This window comes from Scomber japonicus, chromosome 19, assembly GCF_027409825.1.
Source record: "Scomber japonicus isolate fScoJap1 chromosome 19, fScoJap1.pri, whole genome shotgun sequence".
NCBI lineage: Eukaryota > Metazoa > Chordata > Actinopteri > Scombriformes > Scombridae > Scomber > Scomber japonicus.
This window is the reverse complement of record NC_070596.1, coordinates 8,748,196-8,771,556: the sequence shown is the minus strand read 5'-3', so window position 1 is coordinate 8,771,556 and position 23,361 is coordinate 8,748,196. Positions and strand designations below refer to the sequence as shown.

Here is a 23,361-nt window from a genome sequence, read left to right as displayed (position 1 = left end):
GAAAGTATGATAAAAAACAAAGTACAAAGCTTCTCTCCGTGCCACATCTACAAGGAAACATCTGGGTATCCAACAGCAGACACATGCATTAAATTGATTTATAGTGATAAAGGATAATATCTCCAGATGTAAAAGATTATCAACTCCTTATTTCAAATCTTACAGTACATACAAATCTTCTCTTGTAGTCATCCTTTATTTTTTGATATTTAAGCATTTTGAAAATAACATTTTCTTCATAGATAATTACTGTTGTCTGAGACAGTTTCAATTGAACTACTTTCTGATACTTTTCTACTTTCTGATCCCCCGCATCCACTGTTTTCAAAAACTGAGCAGCACAGGTCATAGCATAAATATTGGTTCGGTTGGATTTTGCTGTAGAAATTATATTTAATTATCTTTAATCACTTTTAACACATTGTTCCCTAATTACTTGAAAAATTAGTTTCTCTGTACAACTGACAAAGATAGAAACGTTTATATTAGGTTAGATCAAAGTACATTGTCATTGCACACAGTAGGTAGTAATACAGTTTAAAGCAATGCAGTGAAAAGCATTGCCATGTAGGTGGTGTTGTCAAGGTGAGAAAGGGGAGAGTGTTGCTGTGGTAATAGCATCCACTTGTTGGACCTATTTCAGGTTGACCTGTTGCCCAGCTGTGGGCACATTGGTGGGAGTCCAGTGTATGGAATATTCTGGCCTTAAGTCGAGCCAACCCCAGCATCCCAAAACACTTCTTGATAGCAACAACCAGATGGTGAGCACAGTGAGAATTTAGCAGCTAAAGAGCCAGATATTTCCCTGGAGAATTGGTGGAGACCAAGGCAGGGCTCAATGGAGGGTGACTATTGTGGACAGAAAGGGGATCCCAGATGAATGCTAATGTTGCTCAGTGTTTACTGTACAAATAAGCAATTGTTTACTTAAGGTATTTTGCCAATAAATCCAATACAGAAACAAATGCCATTGGAAGCTATTTCTGCACACAGTTAAAGCTGCAAAGAACCACTGAGTAAAAATACAGCATGTGAGATTCATTTGCATGTATTGTCATTGCAATTATAAGTAACACCAGGAGCTAATTATTAGCTACTGAGCTAGCAAGTCAACCAGCTGCAAACTAAAAATAAACCCCTAAAAACGACTACACCATCCACTTATTCCTGGTTCATAATTGCCAACAAACTCTGAAAATATCTGGAACCATTGTGAAGAAAATACAAAGACAAAAGAAAACAAGATCCAAACAGATACAACAGGGAGTTTCACCTCATTAACTGTACAAGTCGTAGACAAATTAAACATACAAACACTTACTTGTTCCACCAACCTTTGTTGGCATGCTTTTTCTGTATTGAAATGTCTTATAATCCTGGAGGTGTTTATTAAAAAAAAAATCAGTCTTTGGAGATGAATCTGAATGTCCTTGCTATTTTGTAAGCGCTGAGATAGAATCGACCAATTGAAACTCAAGTTAGCAGTTCTTGTTTCGTAGATTGCTGTTGTGTCCCTGACCTGATTTTTTTTTTTTTGTCCCTTTGACGCTTCATCTAACAGTTTTTGTGGAATGCATTGCCCTGGTTTCTATAATGATGCTTTGTCCAACTACTGACCACACACACTCATTTTAAACATTGTCTTGGAACCATGCACACCTTTTTACAGCATATCCATTTAAAATATAAAAACACTTAACCCTATAATTACTATGCATACTAGTGCTGATAACTTATATACTAACATTCTTATATTGCCATACTGAACAACTGCATTCTTATTTTAATGCATTGTAATTGCATTTTTAACACAGTGTTACTAATGCACAAAACTTCACATCTGATCATGCTACTGCCATTAAATAATCAAACACCTCATCCGGTTTTTATTGCTAGAATTTACACAGTTGACTCTCTGCCAAGTAGGTCACAAGCTCTGTTGTTCCCAGTTCCAAAGTGCACTATTATGAAAGCAGTCCAGGCTTTACAGATAAGCAAATTGACACGCAGAAGAAAAGGGAATATAAGTCGGATTTCTGTTTCTGACTCCACGGTTTACCAACACACGATAAGTTAAGTATGACTGCAGAAATTTGGGACGCTATTATTGTTGGTGCAGGACTCTCTGGACTGAGTGCAGCTCATTTGCTTAGAAAAAGGGATGCCAAAATGAGAATACTCATACTGGAAGGAAAAGGTTTGTAAAATTTTTTATGATGATTGACTGTTGATTGTTAAAAAAAGAGGTGTTGATCTGACTAAATCATGTGTGGTTTGCCATGCAGATCGAGTGGGAGGTCGCACACTGTCGACTGAAGTACCAGCAGCCAATGGAGTCTATCGCTGGGACTTTGGGGGGCAGTGGGTAGGAAGGTAATGTTGATTAAAAATCCAAAACCATTCAAACAAAAGTAACGTGCTGAGAAGTAACTCCAATTGAGATCACATAAATATTTATTTATTAATCTAAGATTATTCTAATGTATAATTGTCTGACAGGCACTTTGATGTTTTGCTTATGATACTGAAAAACATTTAGTTGTAAATTAAATGGGGCAGAGTTATACTGTTTATGATTCTGGAGTGATCTAGTATATAATTTAAAGTCTGTTTAGAGGTGTTTTACTTTTTTCTATCATGTAGACATTCAAGGAAATCATTAGATCTTGTAATGTCAGAGCAGGCAGAAGATTCAGACCTTGGCTAGACTGGTGAGCTTCATCTACAGGCTCATTCACACAGAAATTCACTTCACTACAGTGGTTAGAACTGTCACCTGAGAGAACACGTATTTAGGCTTTAACCTGCCAGCCGGATAAGAGCTGGAATTGGCTCCAGCTCTCTCTGACCTTGCAAAGAAAAAGTGATGTGAATGATTTATGGATCAGTTACTGACATCTCTTTGATACACAGGATTTGGATTTTTGGTCAGTCCCATTTATGAGAAAATCCATATGTAAAATAACTTAAAATGAACTGAAAATATATCTGAATCTTATATATATTCAGGGCTTTTATTGTTGTAAAATTTATATTATTGTAAAAGTATAGAGTAGGAAAGTATATTGCTTTATGTTACTTGCAATATTTCAGAATGTCACAAAGGACTAAATTTTCCTTACATAATTTCACGTGTCTTGTCTTAGTCAGTCTGTATAATATATATATTGAGAAATTACAGTTAGGATTCATAACACTTCAGATACCCACGTATCCATGAGCTATAGGTAATAAGCCACAGCCATAACTTGAATGTTGGCAATGGACCAACTTAAAAGGAGAACATGTCAAGTGTATTGTTCAAGTGCACATTAATGAAGGCATAGCATCTGTAAGGTGCTTCAAGTACACTTTCTACCAGTATTCAAGGATTTTTCCTGTTGTATGAGGGCTCACTCAAGAGGTGTTGTATTTTCATGCTCATTTTTCAACACTCTAAAAAGCAGTTTCCTTTTTCTTTCAGCACCCAAATTCACATCATGGAGCTCATAAAGGAGCTTGGCTTGGAGACCTACCCACAGTTCAAGACTGGAAAGAAGGTACACCACATGGGCGGGCCTAGTGCCAAAGTTCGCACCTACAGAACAAACATCCCTGCTCTGTCCCCAACGGTGTTAGTGGACCTCACCCATTTCTTTTGGAAGGTGAGGAAGCACACAACATAACAACACAGCAATATCCTCTGCTCACGACTATGATCAGTCAGAGCAGTCCTTTCAAATTATGTTTCATAACAAATGGTTTCATTCATTTACCACTGAATTTTGTATATGTACTCAGAAGCAATAGATGATATATGGCATATCCACTCACCAAGCACTTTATTAGAACATCTGTGCAATCTAATGCAATCCTATACAACAGCTCTGCTATGAATACCACTTTTACAAAGCTCTTACATTTTCAGTTTTAGCTGACATTGTCAGAAAAGGTGTTCCTAATATTTTGTCCACCCTATTAACTGACATGAGTGGGACACAGTATCAGGAACACTTTTCAATATAATAGTATAGTACAGTAATACAGTAATAGTCTAGTACATCACCACCCCCACCCACTACAACCTCAATAATAAACATAAAGTAGAGTGATCACCTTTCTGACAATGTCAACAAAAACTGAAAATATATAAACTTTCTATAAATAGAAAATATGGCAGAACTCTTGCAACAGATTGCATTAGGTGTTCTTAATAAAGTACATGGTGAGTGTAAACAGCAGATATACAACATTGAGGCCATTGTTTTAATCATTAATTTTGATCAGCTTTATTGTCATATTTGCTCACCATGCTTGGAGTGAAAATATATACCCCATATGGATGTGGGAATGGTATTTCATATACATAATACAGCATGGTTTTGGATTAATTGGATAAGAGTAAATGTACCACACAATTCACTGTCCTGAACAAATGATTAGAGAAGCAGTGGGAAGTAGAAAACATGTGGGAAAATGCAATTGCATAATCATATTTAATACCTCCAACTATTCTTTGTTGTTATGTGTAACAATTGGATCCTTTTGGTTCACAGTGAAAAACCATCATGTGTGGGTGTGTTATGATTGTACTTTGCACAGATTGACAGATTGTGTGCCACAGTATGTGTGGAGGATCCTTTGAAGACTCCCAACGCTGTGGAACTGGACAGTATGACCCTGCACTCATTTATTGAGCAACACGCTTGGACTTCAGGTCAGGGTCAAGACTAGCTTACCTTTAATAACGTGTTGCTTTTATCTTTCTGATTGAGCAACCTTCTTCCTTATTGGCAAGGTGTACTTGAAAAAGGTTGGTAAGAGCTGAGTACAAAGAAGAGAAAAACATCAGTTTGGGTAAAAAGAAAAAAGTCTATTGAAAAAAAAAAATTAAATAAGTTTGATTTCTGATTCTTAGCTATCAAGGTAAAATAAATGTAAGAATGTCATGCTAACATGCTCACAATGACAACGTTACACATGCCGATGTTCAGCAGGAATGATGGCCACAATCTTACATCAGCGTGTTAGCATGCTAACATTGGCTAATGCGCAAATTGGAAGTAAACACAAAGCTGAGGCTGATGGATATGTTTGTATGCCCTCAACCAAAAGTCAGCAGATCCACAACGTTAAGATTTATCCTCTGTCAAATTTTATGATAGTCCATCCAGTATTTGTTGGCATATTTCAGTGTGATTGCTGCTATTTTGTTTTTGTGAGTAAAATGTCTACGTTTTATGCCTAGATTTTATGCCATATAAATAATACATTGCAGTACCACATTTACTGACTGCACACTAAATAAAGACAATTACAGACTTTATTATCATCCACTCAGTTGTCTCTTTCTTTACTACACCCTGTCTGTGGAATATTTACTGGCTAATAATGATAGACCTTCATGTGGCTCAAACAGGATGTTTTTTTTCCACAATGCATTGTATAGTGGTTTGCTATGTAATGATATACACTGTCATTGTGGGGAAGAATGCACAGTATCACTACACTGTATATGCGAGAGCTACAGTGTGTTTTCATTTATTTTATCTCTTTCTACTAGAACTAAAAGAGGAGATGGGACTGTGTAGCCGCTCTGTCTTTGGCATGGAGCCATCCCAAATGTCCTTCCTTTTCTTCCTCATGTACGCTGCAGCAGCTGGAGGGGTATTGGCTCTGCTGGAGACTACTCCAGGTAGTGCTCAGGAGTTCAAGATTAAGGTACACAACACAATGCAATACATATCCTTCCCCAGACTGCATATTGTACATTTGAGTCCTTTTTCTAAATCACATTGGATTTCTTGTCTGCTTTCATACAACTTGGCATTGAGCCCCTCAACACAGTTTGGAAATCTCCTTCAAACTCTGTCCCAACAAACACATTGCCTCTCTTTGTCCCTCAAATGTCAATGATTGAGCCCTTTTAAACACTTTGAGCTGTGGTCTCGTATTAAGTTTTTCCAATTTTTCTATGTGCCCCCACAGCATGACAGCTATAGCTCCACTCTTTTCCATTTGTGCTATTACTTCTGAAATGTTTCTGCACTTGCAATAGTCAAGTATAAAATAACTGAGGACAAAAAAAGGCCATCAAGATTAGAGGACAAACAAGGCCATAAAGGAAATGGCAGCAAGGCGTTCGTAGTTCTAAACTTTTGTCTTATCACATTTCCTCCACTTTTTTTATCTGCAGCAATTGTGTTATTATTGCTCTCATACCCATTTCCTGATTTCCTGAATTATTACGAGCAGCACTGTGAATGTAACAGCACCACAGTTAAAGAGGCATCAGTGATTGGAATGAGCCCGCATATTTTAGTTATGTGTATATAATGAAAGAGTCTAGGGACTGTAGTGTTTCATCTGTGTTGAATTTTGAATATATGGTCTTGCATATATACTTGAATATTCAAGTTAGTACTCATATAGTTATGGTCTATAGTATCTCTCATTAATACTTTACCGTAGAGCTTCCATTAAGATTTTATTTTGTTGTGTGTAATTTGTTTTAAAAGTAAATCTTTAATTCCAACTTTTCTGATGTCTTCTATTGGAAAAAAAGTATTTGGATCATTTCTTGTTTTACTAACCCATAAGAAGAAAATAACTTCTGATCAAAACTGTTGACAGGAAGCTTAGTGGTTTATGCAGAGTAAAGTGGACACTGTTCCTGGAAAGCGATGTTGCTGATGAGTTTTTCAAATGTGATTTCTAATTGCCTGAGCACCACAATGTTGGCAGAAGTCTCAGAGTCAGATGCATAACTATCATGGCAAATATAACTGACTTATCTGCATGGCTAGCTAGACCGCCACCGTGCTTTGATGTTTTGTAATTTGGGCAAAGTGACTCTTTAACTTCAAGCAGTGTGCCCATCCAGGGAAGCAGGGCATCTATGCGTTTTGAACCAACCTTGAACTGTAATATCTGTCTCTCCACAGGGGGGCACCCAACAGCTTTCAGAGTGCCTGGCAGACCGTGTTGGGTGGAAGAATGTCCGACTGGGTTCTGCTGTGACCGCCATATGGCAGGTAGAGTACAGTAACAGCTCACTCGGGGATTGATGAGGCGCGACATGGAGATAACAGCTTCCTCAGTGTGGAAACAGGCCGTCTCCTGCACAGGCGCTGTCTGTTCCGCCTGACTGTCTTCCTTATCCACAGCTGAGAGGCTCCATGCACCCTTTACCCAGGACTCCACACCCAGTATACTTTACTTTTACTAGTTGTGTATTTATTAATACAGTTGTTCAGTATGAGAGGATACAATATTGCTTTTGATTACTGGATGATAAAACAATAAATGTCAGTATTAGATTAGATTGGATTCTGACAGTAAGGAGACTGACATTTGACTCCATATGCACTTTCTAATATGCTCCAAAGTACAACTGAAACAATTATCGCTGATTGGCAGGATATTATTGACAGATCAGATATCAAGCAAAAATACCTACAATTAACTGGTTGTGGCCTCTTAAGTGTGATGGTTTGGTGCTTTTCCAGTATAGCTATAGCTTTGGGTTTTGGACTTTTGGTGGGAAATGGACTCTTATATGGACATTTATGCACTAAATATTTATCAATCAATCAAAAGAAAATATAATCAAATAAATCATTATTACAGTCCTAAAGTTCTATCAAGTACATTACAGTAATGCGTAAGAATGACAAGAGGATGAAACAGAAGAAGACATTTATTTTCTGTGCCCACTTCATCATATACAGGGTCATAGGAGGCTACAGCCTATCCCAGCATGCACTGCATGAGAGACAGGACACACTAAATATTTTATCAGTCTATCACAGGGTAACACATATCAACAAAAGACACATTCCAGGTGCACCTGCATCGCGTTCTGACTGTGACGCAGAAGCCAGAGCTAATCGCAACCACTTTAGCCGATGCTTGTGATCCCACTGGACGCGCCACAGCGTGTTTTAGAAGCATAACAGAAGTGGCTCTCTGCTCCGCTCTGCTAAACACATGCACCTAGTCTATTTCTGACGGAAGCCGGGTCAAACTGCACAGAGCAGATCAAGCCGAGCAGGAAGTCAGACAAAGGAGCGGCGTAAAGCAATTTGGACAATTTTAAAAACACCTTGTGCAGATTTCCGGATCGAATGTCATCGTTGCGTAACGATCAATGGCACCAGACCAGATTTATTTTAAAACCATGGACGATGAGAGGTTCACCTTTTGAAGTGGAAAAACACAACATTTGATATGACACCACAGACCCTTTTTATAAGGACACCAGGAAAGAGAAATTCAATTGCAGGAGTTTTTGGAGTGGAAGGTGAGTATTACCTACTAATTAGCTAGCACATAAGTAGCTATTTGATTTTGTCAAGCACTTGTAAAGAGCCATTCAGTAGGTTTCCATTATGAAAAGCCATTTAAAAACGGAAAAAATAAATAATGCTGCATCTCACAGGACAGGGCTTGGAAGATATTATTTGCTATATGAAGAAATAATTATATTTTTTACAGATGCATTTCAGTTAGTTTATGTAATCTTTTGTCTTATTTGAACAATGTATTACTTATGATATTGTACATTTGTGAATATACAGAAAAGCATAGAAAAATACTTAGCTGTGGTATCATAGGGTTATACCAACACCCAGTGTCAATGCTGTTTAAATACATTCTACTGTGTTAGTCCTTGTACTTTCAGTCTCTAGCTTTTCTTACGCAAATTGCTGGAAACCTGGCTCCACAGAGAGTTTCGGTAATAGTTTTACAACCACAGTTTTAAATGTGGTGAGGTGGCTGTCCTTGTCCTTGTCTTTGAGAGTGTAATCACTTATTAGCTTTTTCAATCAGTCTCTAGCGTATTAACACATTTGAATACATTTGAAAAACAAAATAGAGCTATTTACAAATTAATATGTACAATCTCTTTTGGTCTGCAATGACTTTTTTTGTCATGTTATCACCATCCTGTCTTGCCATGACACACTGCCTTCAGGTGAGTTGAAGAAGGTGCATAAGACCTCCCTTACATTATACTAGGCCTCTTTTGAAGGTTCTCCCCAGCTGCTATTTCTCATCCAGCAACCTCAGCCACCACAAATGTGTCCATATTATCAAGATGCAGGATGATTTTGCGATGAAATATTCTCCACCTGAAGGCCAGAACGCCAAAACGTGTTTACTAACCCTTACTGTTGAAGGTCTGTAGTTGAAAATCCACTGTTGCCATATGGAGACCATGTCAGGGCTATGGTCTCCATACTGTATGACTTTAGTGTGAATGACACATAACCTAAGGGAGCAGCACCAGGAGGAGAGTTTTCTAGGTGGCACATGAAGTGTTGTGGTCTCTATTCCTCGCCTCAAATCTGATCCGGCATACATCCCTTCTGGTTTTACAGAAGTCCCCCATTTGAATTACTTGAAACCTGTAGACAGCATCTCAGCGGCAAAGCATTATGTAAAAAAATTCCAGTTGAAGTACTGACTTCCAGACAGTTCTTGACTGGTTACATGTTTTCTGTCCAGTGCTCCCAGGCAATTTGAGAAATTCCATTTTTCCCAGAAGCCTTATGCTACCTCCTTCCAAGTGTCGGTCGGGGTATGAACCTTTCCATCATCACCTTTTCAATGGGTGCACACACCATATGGACAGAGCTAATTACAGTCTTGTGCCCTAGGCAATAGCTGAATGCTATGCTGACCAGTGAGTCCCCAGAAGCCAAGTAGCTGTGAATAAAGAAACAAGCAAAGATAAGTTACATGTAAAATTATTTTTTATTTATCTGTCTCTCTTCTTTGTTACAGTCAGTGTCTGCAAGGCAAGAGGGCAAGCATTAAGGAATGCTTCTGTGAATAACAGGAAAAATAGTCTGCCAAGTGGATCAGCATGTGGCACTCAAAAGAACCGGAAGTATGCAGAGATAATTATTTCCTTTTGCCATACTTACAGCCAAGCAGGTCTGTACGTAATTGTATAAATATGTATAATTTTCAGTCAGTTAATGAAGTCTAACAATATGGAACATTAATGGTGACAAGAGCAACATTCTCTTTGTTCATGGTGTACTGCAAAGGTGTTGAGTTTATAATTAAATGTATGAAGTTTCTTTGCAAGTTGTTTCTATGACATAAAGGAATCACAAGAATTCTTTTTATCCCTTTCTGTTTTTGCTGTTTTTTATAGTTTTTTTTGTTGAATACGCATTATAAAAATGTACATAACACTGAAAAAGGCACAGCCTAACACCACCATCTACTGTCCCCTCATAACATACAACTAGTTGGCAACTCATTCACCCTCCACCACACACATCACAACCTCCCACACTCAGGAAATCACAGGACACTCTAGTCACTCCTCCAGGCCAGTAGGCCTTTGGCCAATTTCCCATCCCACACAAAACATCACAAGACTGACAAACTCTGTCAGTGTTGCTGAAGGACAGTGTTTGACTGTATGGCCCATACACTCCACCACTGTCCTTCAGCAGTGATGCACAATGGGAAGATAATAGAACTAGGGTTAGCTTGCAAGGCAGCACAAGATCACATGTGCCTGCCCTTGTCCAAACAGTTTTTTCAGATAGTTCTGTTTAACAAGATTCATCAGGTTAGCACTGCAGGTCTAACTACACAGAGCAAAATTTGTTAAATTGTAAATAGTTAATAACTGGTTTTAAAAAGTGAAGGTGTGACATTTTAAAATGCCATTTGTTGAGTCTTGCTAGAGTCAAAATATGTTTGTTTGTTATAATCAACATTTTGTAATAATTCCATAGACTCTTTAAAAAGTTATTGACTATATACGTTATTTTGCAATGTTAAAAAATGTGTTTTCTTTGGGTGAGAATTTTGTATATTAAAAACTGCATATTAAAGGTTGTGGTCAGTGATTTATTTTTGTCCTTAAAATGTACAGCTTTCCTCCCTTCCTCTCTGCTTGGGTTATATGGCAGCTCTGTAACTGGTCAGTTTAGGGACAATGGGGGACAGCAGTTCATCCATCTGCTCTCCACTCAACCGAAAATTTTGATGATGGTTTTGGCTGTCCACCTCAGCCACAAGGTGATAAAAATCCCCTTGTTGTCTCCTTCACTGGTTGAGGGGATATGCCTTCTATTCCCCCTCTATAGTTATTCAAGCAGGAGAAGAAATGTGTGTTCTCCTGCTAACGTGCACTGTATATACAAAGTCATTTTGAGTATGAATGCATTTTTAATTCTAAAAAACAGCCACAAATGTTTGATTCACATTGTTCTCAACATATTGGACTTTTAATTATATTCACTTTCAATGTAATCTACAGCACATCAAAGCAGGAAATAACAACAATAAACGCAATTAAAGTTGCAGTGAGTCATTCTGGAGAAATATTGCTGATATTTGAGCTCCACAACCAAACAAATACACCCCTCCCTTCATACGCCTTCAGAAGCTCTGCCTCCCTGAATTCATGAAGGCACATTGCCAAAGGAAAAAGAGAAATATGGCAGAATCCAGAGTGATGCGTCAGCTGTAGAGTCACTTCTGTTCCTCTCACACTTTATCACAAGCTTAAAAAATGTTGTGTCTCATTTGAGCACAACAGTCCATCCACACTTTCCACCTCTCTGCAGCCTCCACACCTTTCACTCGACCTGCGTTCAGCATCTCTGTCTACAGAAAGCAACTGTCTGTTATCTGCAGCTCCTGGAGAAGCTGAGAGGACAAACTTCCTTCACCAGGCTGACTGGCAGCAGAAATTTACTGAACCAAACTAATTTGCATGTCAGCTTGACAGGAAACAAAAATCACAGTGTTTGTATTTCTTGATTCAGTGATATGATTAATAAGTTGAAAACACACACATACAGCGGGATATTTGTGTGATTTAAACAGCTGCCAGCTCAGATAATGCTTCAGTAAATGCAGCAGACGTGGAGCATAAAAAAGAAGTTGGGTGGGGGAGGGGAAGGGGGTGGCAGGGGGTGTCTGTGAGACGGTCACAGATTCTGTAATGATACATTTAATAAAATGAAAGCTCTGTGTTCCGTGAGAAAACACTTTGTATGTGAATTGGCCACAGGGTCTCTTTCCAGTTCACCAGCCCTCCCCTCCCACCATTCAACGGGTGCCGGAGACGGGAGACTGTCATGTCCTCACACAGGCAGCTGCTCTGATGACTTCCCCTTGCCCTGTGCATGAGCATGAATGCCCCCTGCTGATTGGCTGGAATAGTGTTGTGCGGCCTGCTCCAAACCAATTTGTTTGTTTCCCATTTACAGAGCCAGTGCCGTGTTTGAACACCAGATTTTTTTTTTTTTTTTTTTTTTTCAGCACTTACATTGAAGGGACAGTTACTGGAACTGAATGTTAAATTTGCTGAATTTTGCTGAATTTGACTTGATTATAACGGACGTGCTCTGCTGCAGTCATGCTGCGTTGCACTGTGTCCATGCCTGGTGTATTTTGGCTGTAAGATTAACCAGAGCACCCAGATAAACCTCCCACAGGCACGGAAAGAACATGAAAACTTGACATAAAGAGGCTCAAATCGCCATGTCGGCTTCACCCCCAAGGCAATAGTGCTGCCTAAACACTAACCAAAACATATCAAATTTAAGATGCTTACTGTATATGTGGAGACTGTGGTGGTGCAGGGAGATATGAACTATCTCCCTGCACCACAGACAAACTTGTTAATGCCTTTTAAATCAAAAGAAAATGTTTTAAATAATCCAAAAGTTACTAGTGAGACAGTAAAGAGAGCTATATAGTAAGTTCCTAATTTTCATCATCCAAAAATATCTTGGTGGCAGGTGGCGGTGGCAGAGTTTTAATTATCACCAGAGGCTTAAGTTTAATAGAAATACATGTAAGAACAGGGAGCAAGTACATAGAAGCTCTGCAACTACAAGGGCAAGACTGTCTGCAGGGAGCCAAAATCAGTGGATCATCTAACCATCACACAGTCATTTAACTTCCTTTAAAGTTTATTTTGCCATTATATGTTAATCTCTTAGCAGATTATCACCACTGACATTCATACAAATGCAAAACACAATCTCATAGAAATAAATCAGTGTTTATAAAACCTCATTTATAAATGATGTCTCTAGAAACCATTTTTCCTTGAACACTGCAGCATGTCTGGATATGTCTGATAATTAATGATGCTTGTCATTGACTTTTTTTTTTTCCAAAGACCAAGGTTAATGTATTGACTAAACAAAACAGGTGTGAATAGCCTTATTTGTATGCAGAAACACAACATTTGGCTAAAACAATTCTATAATATCCATTATTATTTCAAATATGAACAGAGCATAAGTTAATTAGGGCATATTATATTTAAAATAACATGTACACCAAAATCATTCAGTAAATTACCAACAAATCTATGAAAGTTGCCTATTGAATAAAGCCGTATTTCTGTTTATATGTGTTAACAGGATGCTGAGTGGGCCAGGGTGAAGACCGAAACCGACACTTTCTTGTGCAAAGCTGTGATTGTCACCTGCCCCCCTCATTTGGCAGGTCAGTGTGCAGCTCCCACTTCTGTTGACTCGCTGTGTGAAATTCTCACTGATGCAGAGGGCAAACATCCTACTCTCCACACGTCTGTCTAATGTGGCAAACTGTGCATCCATGCAGATAAATCTTTGATTTTACTCAATCTGTTTGGCTCTGGGGTGTGGCAGTCACTTAGGCTGAAGTAAACTCTGTCCAAGGTTGGGCCCCGGGCTGACGAATTTCCCGCACTGGATTTTGAACCCTAGCAAGAGTTAAGGCCAAAACATTAACTGGGGGCTAATGTGAAATTTGTTATGGTCGGTAGTGGGAAAGTTGAAAGTGGCAAACATGTCATTACTGACCTCCCTGTAAGCGCGCTACCAAGGAGAAAAATATATGAACCCCTGCAGTAAAGTGTGTGTTTTTTTGACTTCTCACAAGAACCAGAAAGTTTTAATTGAACAAACTAACATAGCATTAAAGAAACATGTCATGTTTAAAGTCAAACATCCAAGCATTTTTAATTAACAACATGCACAACTGCAAATTTAATATGTTTACTCTAGATTGTGTGGTCATCCATGTGCATTTAATACATGTTGTGATAAGGAGCTTGAAAAAACATGTCCAACCACTCAGTAGAGAGTTTCCTGTTTAGAAACAAGAAATAAATTGTGCATCCAACTCTTAATGAACTCCAGAGTAAAATGCTGTTGACTTGGAGTCGGGTTTGGCTGGTGCTTATCACGTGTAGAACACATAGTGTACTAGAACTCGAGCCCGTGCGTGCTGGTGGTGAGGCTGAAGTCGGGGCTAGTTTTGCCAGGTTTGGAAGGTGCTGAAGCTGAATCTGGAGCTTGGGCTTACTCTGGGTCTGTGCCTGCTTGTATTAAGCTGGCAACAGATCTGTCACTCAAAGCCTCATACTCAGAGCTATGGACCATGGCCAGGATTCTTAATGAGACAGGTTTGAGAGCAGTGTTGAATTATGCAGCATGGATTGCTCTAGCTTGGATTCCACAGTGCCACGCTTTGGCCTTAAATCAGTGTGGGGAGGTTAACGGGAACTCTCACAAGCCAAAGTCAGGTCAGTGATTGAGACTTTACCTCTCCCAAAAGGAGTTGGAGATAAATTAAAGAGTGCATTGCTGTTTAAAGTCATCTGTGTGACATTTTTCATTTTCATTTTCGGTAGTGGGTAAATCTGAGCGGCTTCTCAATTAAAGGGGGAGTGAAGAAGGGAGTGTAAAACATCAAACTAAAGATTTCAAGCCTCTGTTGGACAGTAGAGCTGTAAACCGTTTACAGTATTAATAGCCACTCACATTTGGCTTTTCATTTACAGATGCCTGTTTCTGACATCCCTAATTAATTACCAACTCATTTTCTTTTGAGTGGATAAATGAATGAACTAATAAATGAATACTTGCTGGCTCCAGCAGGTGCTCAGCATCAAAATACACCCGCAGCTGCGTTCAGGAACACAAACGCTGGATATGAGCTGCGTGTCCCTTAAAGCATCACGTTTGCCCTGTTCTTGGCTCCTGGACTTATCTCCCAATTCATCCATCCATCTTTTATAATGAGAGCCGTCAGTTTTTTTTTCCCTTCCATTTTTGTTACCACTCCTTTCAACTCACCTCAATGATTTATGAACTCTTTGTTTCACTGCAAATAAGATAAATATGCTTGGGAATTTTGTGATGTGTTGACTTGACTTTTATGGTGTGGTTTGACTTTTGAAAATGTGGTTGAAGTATGTGCATGTTTTAACTGGTAAATAGGTGCCCATGTATATTCATTCTAAGACTGCATAACGAAAACAATTCTAATTAAGCTTTCACAGCATGCAGTTGGAGTATAATGTAATTAGATGTACAGTCTAACATTCAGTGATAGTTGCAGAGACAGCCTTGCAGTTACTAAATTAGCATTTTGTTTCAATGTGTTTTTCTGTCTCACTTTATCATGTAGGAAGACTCTGGCAGAGCAGGCTAACACTCTGACTGTGGGTGTCTGGGCATGTGTATGGGTCTTTATTGTTAAGTGGGTGAACCTAAAGTTCTTAAATTGCAAAAACTGTACGTCACGAAGGGGGGGATTTAATGTGACTGCACCTGAATTCGACAGGCAGCCCGAGCAAAACTACCGATGTTGTCATCCATCTTCTCATGGCGGAGCTGCTGTCATGACAGCAGGCTCGAGCAGCGGTGAGGAAACTATAACGTCTGCCACTCGTGGTTTAGTCCAAATCCTTGTTTACACCAGTAGAAAACACGCATGCAATGCATTAGCATTGGTTTGCTAACTGACACTATAGGAGCCAGGATTCTAGGCCAGTGCTAGCCGCTGTGCTGTGAATGAAACTAATGGAGCCTAATTTAGAGATTAAACATGAAGTGGGAGCTGAAGTGATTGTGAAGATAACTAACACAACGTGATTTTTATCTTGCTGAGTTTAAACTCTGTAGAAATGAATTTATCTATCTCTCCTGATGAGCAATATTGCAAGTGTTGATGAGCAGCCAAAAATAGTAAATGGGGTTTTGCAAAGTTTTGTTCACCAATAGAAAATGTTAAAATCCCAAAAGGTCATAGTATGGTCAATACTCTTCTAAACGTCTTGTCATTTCTGTATCGAGCCCCATGATAATACAGTAAGGCGTCACACTGTATATCGCTGCATAGACATTTCACTAAATTAAAATGTGTGTTTTTCTTAATATATTTTTGGCATTTATGCACTGCAACCTCTGGCTGACACATGACACACGAACTAATCCACCTTATCCGTCCAACCCAAGAATTGGTTTTACTTTTTAAAATTTAGTTGAATTTAATTAAAAAAATGTACAACAATCAACATGGAAATTAAAACTAAATCTCTATCCCATATGAATATACACTTTATCTGTGTGTCTGGCAGCATAAGCACACAAGACATCATATTAAACAAATAGCTCAACATTTCTCCAATGTACCAAGCTTTATTTTCTTGTTTATAGTTATTATGCAGCAATAGATGATAACATATTTGCCTTATAAGGTAAGAGTTATGATATAAGTTCATATTTTTATGGGCTCATATTGGTATATATGCGTGTGTGCTTATTCTGCCATTTCAGAATACATGCAAACAGCTCAGCAACAGTGAGATATCTATTTCTTTGCTTATTTCTTACATTGCTAAACTCTGATTAATGTACATGTGTGACGTCTTTGCTGACCTTTTTCCAACCCAGCCCTGCCTACTTCAAAGAACAGACAAAGCACAAATACAGGAATCTCTCATTTGAAATAACCTGTGCTTTTCTAACTTTGGAAGATAATGTGTTGTGATGAGAGCCACAGGAGGTTGGAAAAATGATCTACTTTTACTGCACTCCTGATGGTAATGGAATTGCTGTGTTCAACTTGAACTGGTGGTTAGTGCTCAGCTCTCTTGCTACTGGATAAGTCAGCTGCTTTAGACATGATTAACCACCAAATCTTCCTCTGCATACACCTACTGAGCTCAGTATCTGGTTCATGTCATACCTCTCAGGGAGATCTTTTAGAGAGTATCTTGGAGGGGAAAAGTGTTGCATTGTCTTCAATCAGCCCAAAACAGCATGTCCCTCTAGTGGCTCTCCCACTCACTCTCATCAAACTCAAAACACTCTTCCAATGAAAGGCTGGTTCTACCACCACAATAAGAACCTAAATCACTAGCTAGACTCCTCTCTCCTGTAGCTTCCAGGTGGTTGAACCAGTTACTAAACTCCTTCAGAGTCCCTCTCAACCTTTAAATAAAGGCTCTTACACAAACAACTCTGGAAAAAAATAGCTTTCTATGTATTCTATGCCCTGCCTGTTGAACCTACATCCTATCAGACATGAACCTAGCTTTATGACACATACTTGTCTTGTTTTAACTCTTGATTAGATCTTTGCTTGTGTTATATTAACTCGCTTTGAATAAAAGCATTTGCTAAATGAATGAACATTGTAATATTCATGTAGGATCCCATCACTTTTATTAAGACGCTGATTAAGAGCCTTTTATTGGCCTTTAAATGAATAGTAAAAATGAGATGCATCTATTTGTTGCAGCTGCACTTTGGTATTTATTCAAAAAGGACTACAGGACTCTCATATTAAACCACAGTTAAATTCAATTCTAAACAAATAAGCAAACATTTAGCTAAAGGGTCAGTGTAAAAATGAAAAAAGACAACAGCAGACATTTATATGTAATATGTACAGTGTGTGTATGGAGAGATGGGGGGAGGGGTTCTGCTGCTACTGCTGAGGCTTCAATTTCAGTAAGTATCAAGGGGCTGTGTATGTAATTCAATAAAAGATCTGTGATGTAAGCTGCCCATAGATAGAGGACTCCATCTTTAACATTTGGATTAAGTGGTCGGTGAATAGTGCTGCCTATCTCGGATGGCTTTATAGATTTATGACAGTGAGGGCTGCTATTTTTTTAATAGTATCCATCTGTCGTTATTGCCTCATTTTTTTTGGAATTGGCCCTCTGTGGATACCTAATGGTATCAGGGGTTCTTAACTTCCTATACATTTATTTTCATCAAAACATTGACTCTTTGGAGCCAAGGAACATTAAATCTAGTATGAAATCTTTTCACGTGGACAACTCATCTAGCAAGACGTATGCTGCTTCTCCGCTACAACAGTTATATCATACCTTTTTTTCAGTATGATAGCAATGACCCAAATTTATAGCTAGCACAGGCGCAGCCATGAACTGTAGTTCTTACTAGCTTTAGCTATTTTTGTAGTTTCTTTGCACTCTTTATAAATTGTCATTTGGCAACTGCATCCCTGAATCATCTTCCCTTGATGTTATGTCCTGATTTGAGTGGCTTTTCATGTTTCACTTTCCTCATCCCTCTGACATTCAAAGACACTGAAAGTGCCAGTGTGCTATGTATAAGTTCAGAGTGAAAAAGTAATGGAAATTTTGAAGCCCCTTGCTGAAGACTACGAAAAATATTGCACACAGTTCAGTGACAAGGAATATTGAGAAAGCAAGGTCAACATTGTCCGTGAGTTGTGCATTCATAAAAATGAAGTAACAGCGGTTCAAACAGCACAAGATTTTAAAAGGAGAAAGTGAGATTTAGACGGACAGAGAGAGGATGAACAGAATGAAAGGAAACTACTGTGATGCTCTTGAACTCGCAGCTGTTTTCCAAAGATGACAGAGTGATGCAAAAAGCAGTTGGATGAGCTGTCAAATAAGAACACTTCAGAGAATGGAGCGGATGGGGGTTGTGTCAGCATCCTTTAGAGGAAACCTGCTGTACTCCTCTACCTCTGGCCTAAGGATAAACACTGTCTTTTTTTGGTCTGCACCTTTCATCCTCAGGTCAAACAATAAAACAGGGACTCATTGACTCAAAGGTTCTCTTTATTACGGTATTATAGAAATATATAGTGTATAATTATCATTCAAAATATTCTCAAAGGTATGACAGATATAAACAATTTTGACTGTTATATTAAATTTAGTTTGATAAATATTTATTAACACTGATGAAATATTGAGTATATGTGTATATTACATCACAATGTCCCATTTTGGCAATATGTGCTACACTCCCACTAACCTCACTGACCTCTTAAATAAAGAAAATAATAAACTTAATTTGCCATTTTCAACCAGAGCCAAAGTCACATGTCCCTCCTTTATGAATGTGTGTGTGTGTGTGTGTGTGTGTGTGTGTGTGTGTGTGTGTGTGTGTGTGTGTGTGTGTGTGTGTGTGTGTGCAGTTTGAAGGTATGTCAGCCTAACAGCAAACACTGGACTGCTGTCGGGCTGATATTAAGCGGCTTTTTCAGTTCTATTGACGGACAGGAAATCCTCGGCATTTATTCAGTGGAGATGCCAACTCATATAGAGGATAAGGTTTGTAATTTAGGCCACCTTATCAGAAGGTGCCAAAAGTGAGGCACCTTCAAAAAGTACAAGTCTGGAAATTGCTGAAAGCCTTGAAGAATTCATGACAATCTTCTTCTTTTGTCGTGGCTGCAAATAGCTGATGCCTGTTTACAATATGCTGTCCCTATTCATCAGCTAGCCACATTTGGAGCACACTGGACCAGATTTGTGTGCTTAATATCATTTTGTTACATAAACTGGCACCCCACTTTGAACCTGGTCACTTACGTCATATTGATTTAACTGTGATGCCACCCTGTAATGAAGTTCCACTAAAGTGTCACAGCAGATTTGTACATGTAAGAGTGGATGGCAGTACTGTCATGCCAGTGCACTTCTGTGTTCAAAATGTCAGAATATGTCTCATTTAACCATCAACATTTTAACATCTGCCTGACAAAAAATGAGGGGGAAGGCATTTCCTGCTATCAACTTAGCTGGCTTTGGTGTCAAAACAAGTAGCATTATGGATATGACACCACTTGACAGGTCTTATGTCATGTGTACAGTGCTGTCATTTGGACATCTAAGTGACCATGTCAAATTACTTTGGAGCCACTTATCATGTCACTGTTTTTCAATTTTACTACTTCAGGCTCATCAATTTTGTTTAGCATTGAGGGCATTATTTTGAGGATGCTGACAGGCTCTTGACAGTTTCTAAATAATGTTTCACATCTTCCATGAGTTCATTCGTTAAAAGCCTGGCCTTTGGCCAGATGTTGCTTCACTTGCCAGAGCAAGCACAGAAGCAGTCTCTTCACTACTGTGCATGCCTGACATACACCACCTCATGCTCTACCTAACGGTACTGATGAAGTTATTCGACTGATCTAACATCAGAGAAATCAAGCTTTTACAGATGTAAGTGCTGCGTTTACTACTCTGGAGCAAAGCAACAGCCAACATAGTATTAGGTTATAGGGAATTCATTGCAAGGGCATTAATGGTAGTGAGTGCTTCAAGATAAAACAATCAATCAATAAAGGGATTCACTTCAGGTGTGCTATCCATTTTATTTGCCTCTTTTACTCTGTCTGTCTTTTAAGTCAGAGATATAATTGCTTTATGTTTTATATATGAACTACACCAGGTGAGCTCAGTGAATTACTGAAAAAAGCTTTTTAGGATTCATGGTGTACTCTTGTTTTTCTCCCAGCAAAGATTCACTACAAGCCATCCCTGCCCAGCGAGAGAGCATTCCTTACCCAGAACATGCCTGTGGGCCACATGATAAAATTCATTATAACCTACCATACGGTGAGTAAGATAAAACACAACAGAACCAACATGTATATGCATAATGTCATGAATCTAAAAATACAGAAACATTCAGTTGTTAGAGCTTGTACATGTTTTTTCCTATCTTAGAGGGTTTATGTGTGCTCTAAATAATATTATAGACGTCACATCCATATAGAAAAACATTGATTTAGTTTATGAAGTGGGTTGGTAACGGTGGATTATTGAATCGGTCATGCTTGCAAGAATGTTATGCGAAGCCATTTTTATTTCTGGTACATAGAAAACAGCATTTGTAAAAGGTTGAATTCAGCTGATAAAATCAGAAAACTTTTTCATGCTTGTCAAATTTGATATTTTACTGTTTCAATACAGTCAGGCCAGTTTCACAAAAGCAATTTGGAAGCACTGCTTACAAGCAGATGACAAATGGCGTCAGTGTCGCACTTCACAAAAATGATTGTCACTTACAAATTGCAAATGAAACAAATCACAACTCGGAAATCACAAAGTTGGTGAAACTGGACTCTGAATTGGAACAATATCAAAATCTATATCTTTATACACAAAACAAGTTTTCAGTCTTTAATAATGAGAATTATTTGAATTTATAGTTTCGATGTGCAATGTTTTCTTTCATGTAAATTGCAAAATGTCTGCAAGCAGTGGCATAAGGATCTTCAAATATATATTTGTTTACCTATTTCATAAAACAGAAAGCCTGTAGCAGACAGCGGCCGACTCATTTGGCAAATGTTCTTTATAGATTTAAACACTTTAGACAAAAGCTTCCAGCACATGGCATTTGATTTGTTTAATCTTCTTTATTTTGCATTTTACAACCACACAATTAATTACCAGAATGCTTGTGCACCTTGTGAGTAGATTAAATGTGTCTACTGTAATGAACACAGAATCATTAGTGCTCATGCAAATGTTTATTAGATTTGTGCCTTAATGGTGCCTTGCCAAGAGGCATGTGGGTCCTGATAAACACATATGAACACATTGTTCTAGACTAAGCTTATTTGACACTCTCCTTCTCTTCCAATACATCTGTCCACAGTCAGTTAGTAGTCTTATATAAAAAAGACAGCTTACTTTTTCTGAGCAGTAATGAATATAGCATGATTTTCTGCTAAGTGAAAGACAGTGGGCAGGGCTCATGTGACTGAAACATGTGGTACTTTCACACTAAAATAGCATCATGAGCATGTAGAGCATGTATGGTGGGGTGTTTGTACATTTCTATGACACGTGGCAGGGACTGATGGAAGGAAATGCAGAGAGTGCACATAAATCACACTTAACTGAAAACAGCAAATGAAGGTCAGAAACATAAAGATACTCACAGACCAGTGCACTGATAAGTAAAGCGAAATTAAATTAATACTGAGCCAAGACTAACAAGAGCAGTGAGCTTCGGTACTGATCAAAACAGGTGCAGACTGTCAGTCATAGTTGTGCAGTGGTGAAACAGATGCAAGATCAAGTCACACAGTCACACGTGCAGATTTAACTGAAACGTGAGCCGCATGTGTAAAAGAATATAACAATGTATGCAACAGACAAATAGAGTAGAAATAGAATAAAGTAGAAAATAAATTGAGGTGTCTCCATAAATGAACAACAAATGTGAAACTTCTTCGTCTCCATTGAGACCCATAGCTTTTGTTGTTTTTTATTTTAGGGTTTGAGGCACCGGCACTGAATGATGGGGCAATATGCACATACCCAGAGAAGTGAGGAGAAAAAAACACATGAATTTCGATCTGACATTTCTGACAGCGGCTGCATAGCCTGAGATTGGACATAAATCAGATATAGGATAAGTGACCCTGAACTGATATAGAAAACAAATGTGATTTGGTTTGTTCACACTAAATCAGATCTGGGTGTAATCGGCCACTTCAGCATATAATGGGACCATAGCCTAATCTGCTATTATGTGCCCATATTACCAGAGTGGATACGGTACATTGACATAGGCTGAATCCAAATATCTGGACTTCCTGCCTTTGCAGACTTTACAAGTGCATACCCTTTGAAGTCTGAAATGCCTGTCCAAATCCACAATTACTTGAGTCTGCATGCAGCAGCAGTCTATAGCACACGCTGACGAGCAGAGACTCTGATCCAAGTGCAGACCTCACTTATAATCAAACTACTTTTAAGTCAGACACAATTTAAATATATACAATGTCCCAAATATATGTTATAGGGTTTTTTTTTTGTAATGTGCACGGTTATTTATACTCTAATGAAACTTGCTTTGAACCCAAATTGCCAGTGTATATTCTATTCTCTGCACAGGTCATTCCAAGTCCCATCACATTGCACTGCTGTGTGGTTTTACATTGAATATGTACTTGTTGCTAATGTTATTGTTGTTGTCTAATGATTTAGAAAGCCACAAAATAATGATGTCTTTGTTCTGATAGATCTTTCTCTTAATAAGAAGCTGATCCTTTCTGTAGTTGCAAGGATCTTAAGCTGTGAACCCATTTGATTTCTGTATTTCATGTTTTTTACTTTATTTTCACATTTCTTACTTAATCACGACCTCATTATGTTTGAGTTTTCTTTCATATTTGTTTCAAACCCATTAAACATGCAATCATAATATGAAAAAACAACCTCACTCCCTCTTAGGGTTATCTGTCTGAATACATTGATTAGCAATCAGGTCTGATTTCAGCCAGTCCTACCTATTGTAT

General features: G+C 38.4%; 1 protein-coding gene across 1 annotated transcript in view; it reads left to right on the top strand.

The window, feature by feature from the left end:
• Positions 1–1,976: 1,976 nt before the first annotated feature.
• The window catches only part of si:ch211-127i16.2 (probable flavin-containing monoamine oxidase A), a 43,511-nt gene continuing 22,126 nt past the window's right edge, over positions 1,977–23,361 (top strand). Inside the window, exons 1-8 of the mRNA XM_053340152.1 lie at positions 1,977–2,197; positions 2,286–2,373; positions 3,464–3,644; positions 4,582–4,696; positions 5,543–5,700; positions 6,924–7,013; positions 13,395–13,479; positions 20,562–20,662. Coding sequence (XP_053196127.1) covers positions 2,080–2,197; positions 2,286–2,373; positions 3,464–3,644; positions 4,582–4,696; positions 5,543–5,700; positions 6,924–7,013; positions 13,395–13,479; positions 20,562–20,662 — 936 coding nt within the window. The 5' untranslated portion in view covers positions 1,977–2,079. The remainder of the gene's footprint in view (positions 2,198–2,285; positions 2,374–3,463; positions 3,645–4,581; positions 4,697–5,542; positions 5,701–6,923; positions 7,014–13,394; positions 13,480–20,561; positions 20,663–23,361) is intronic.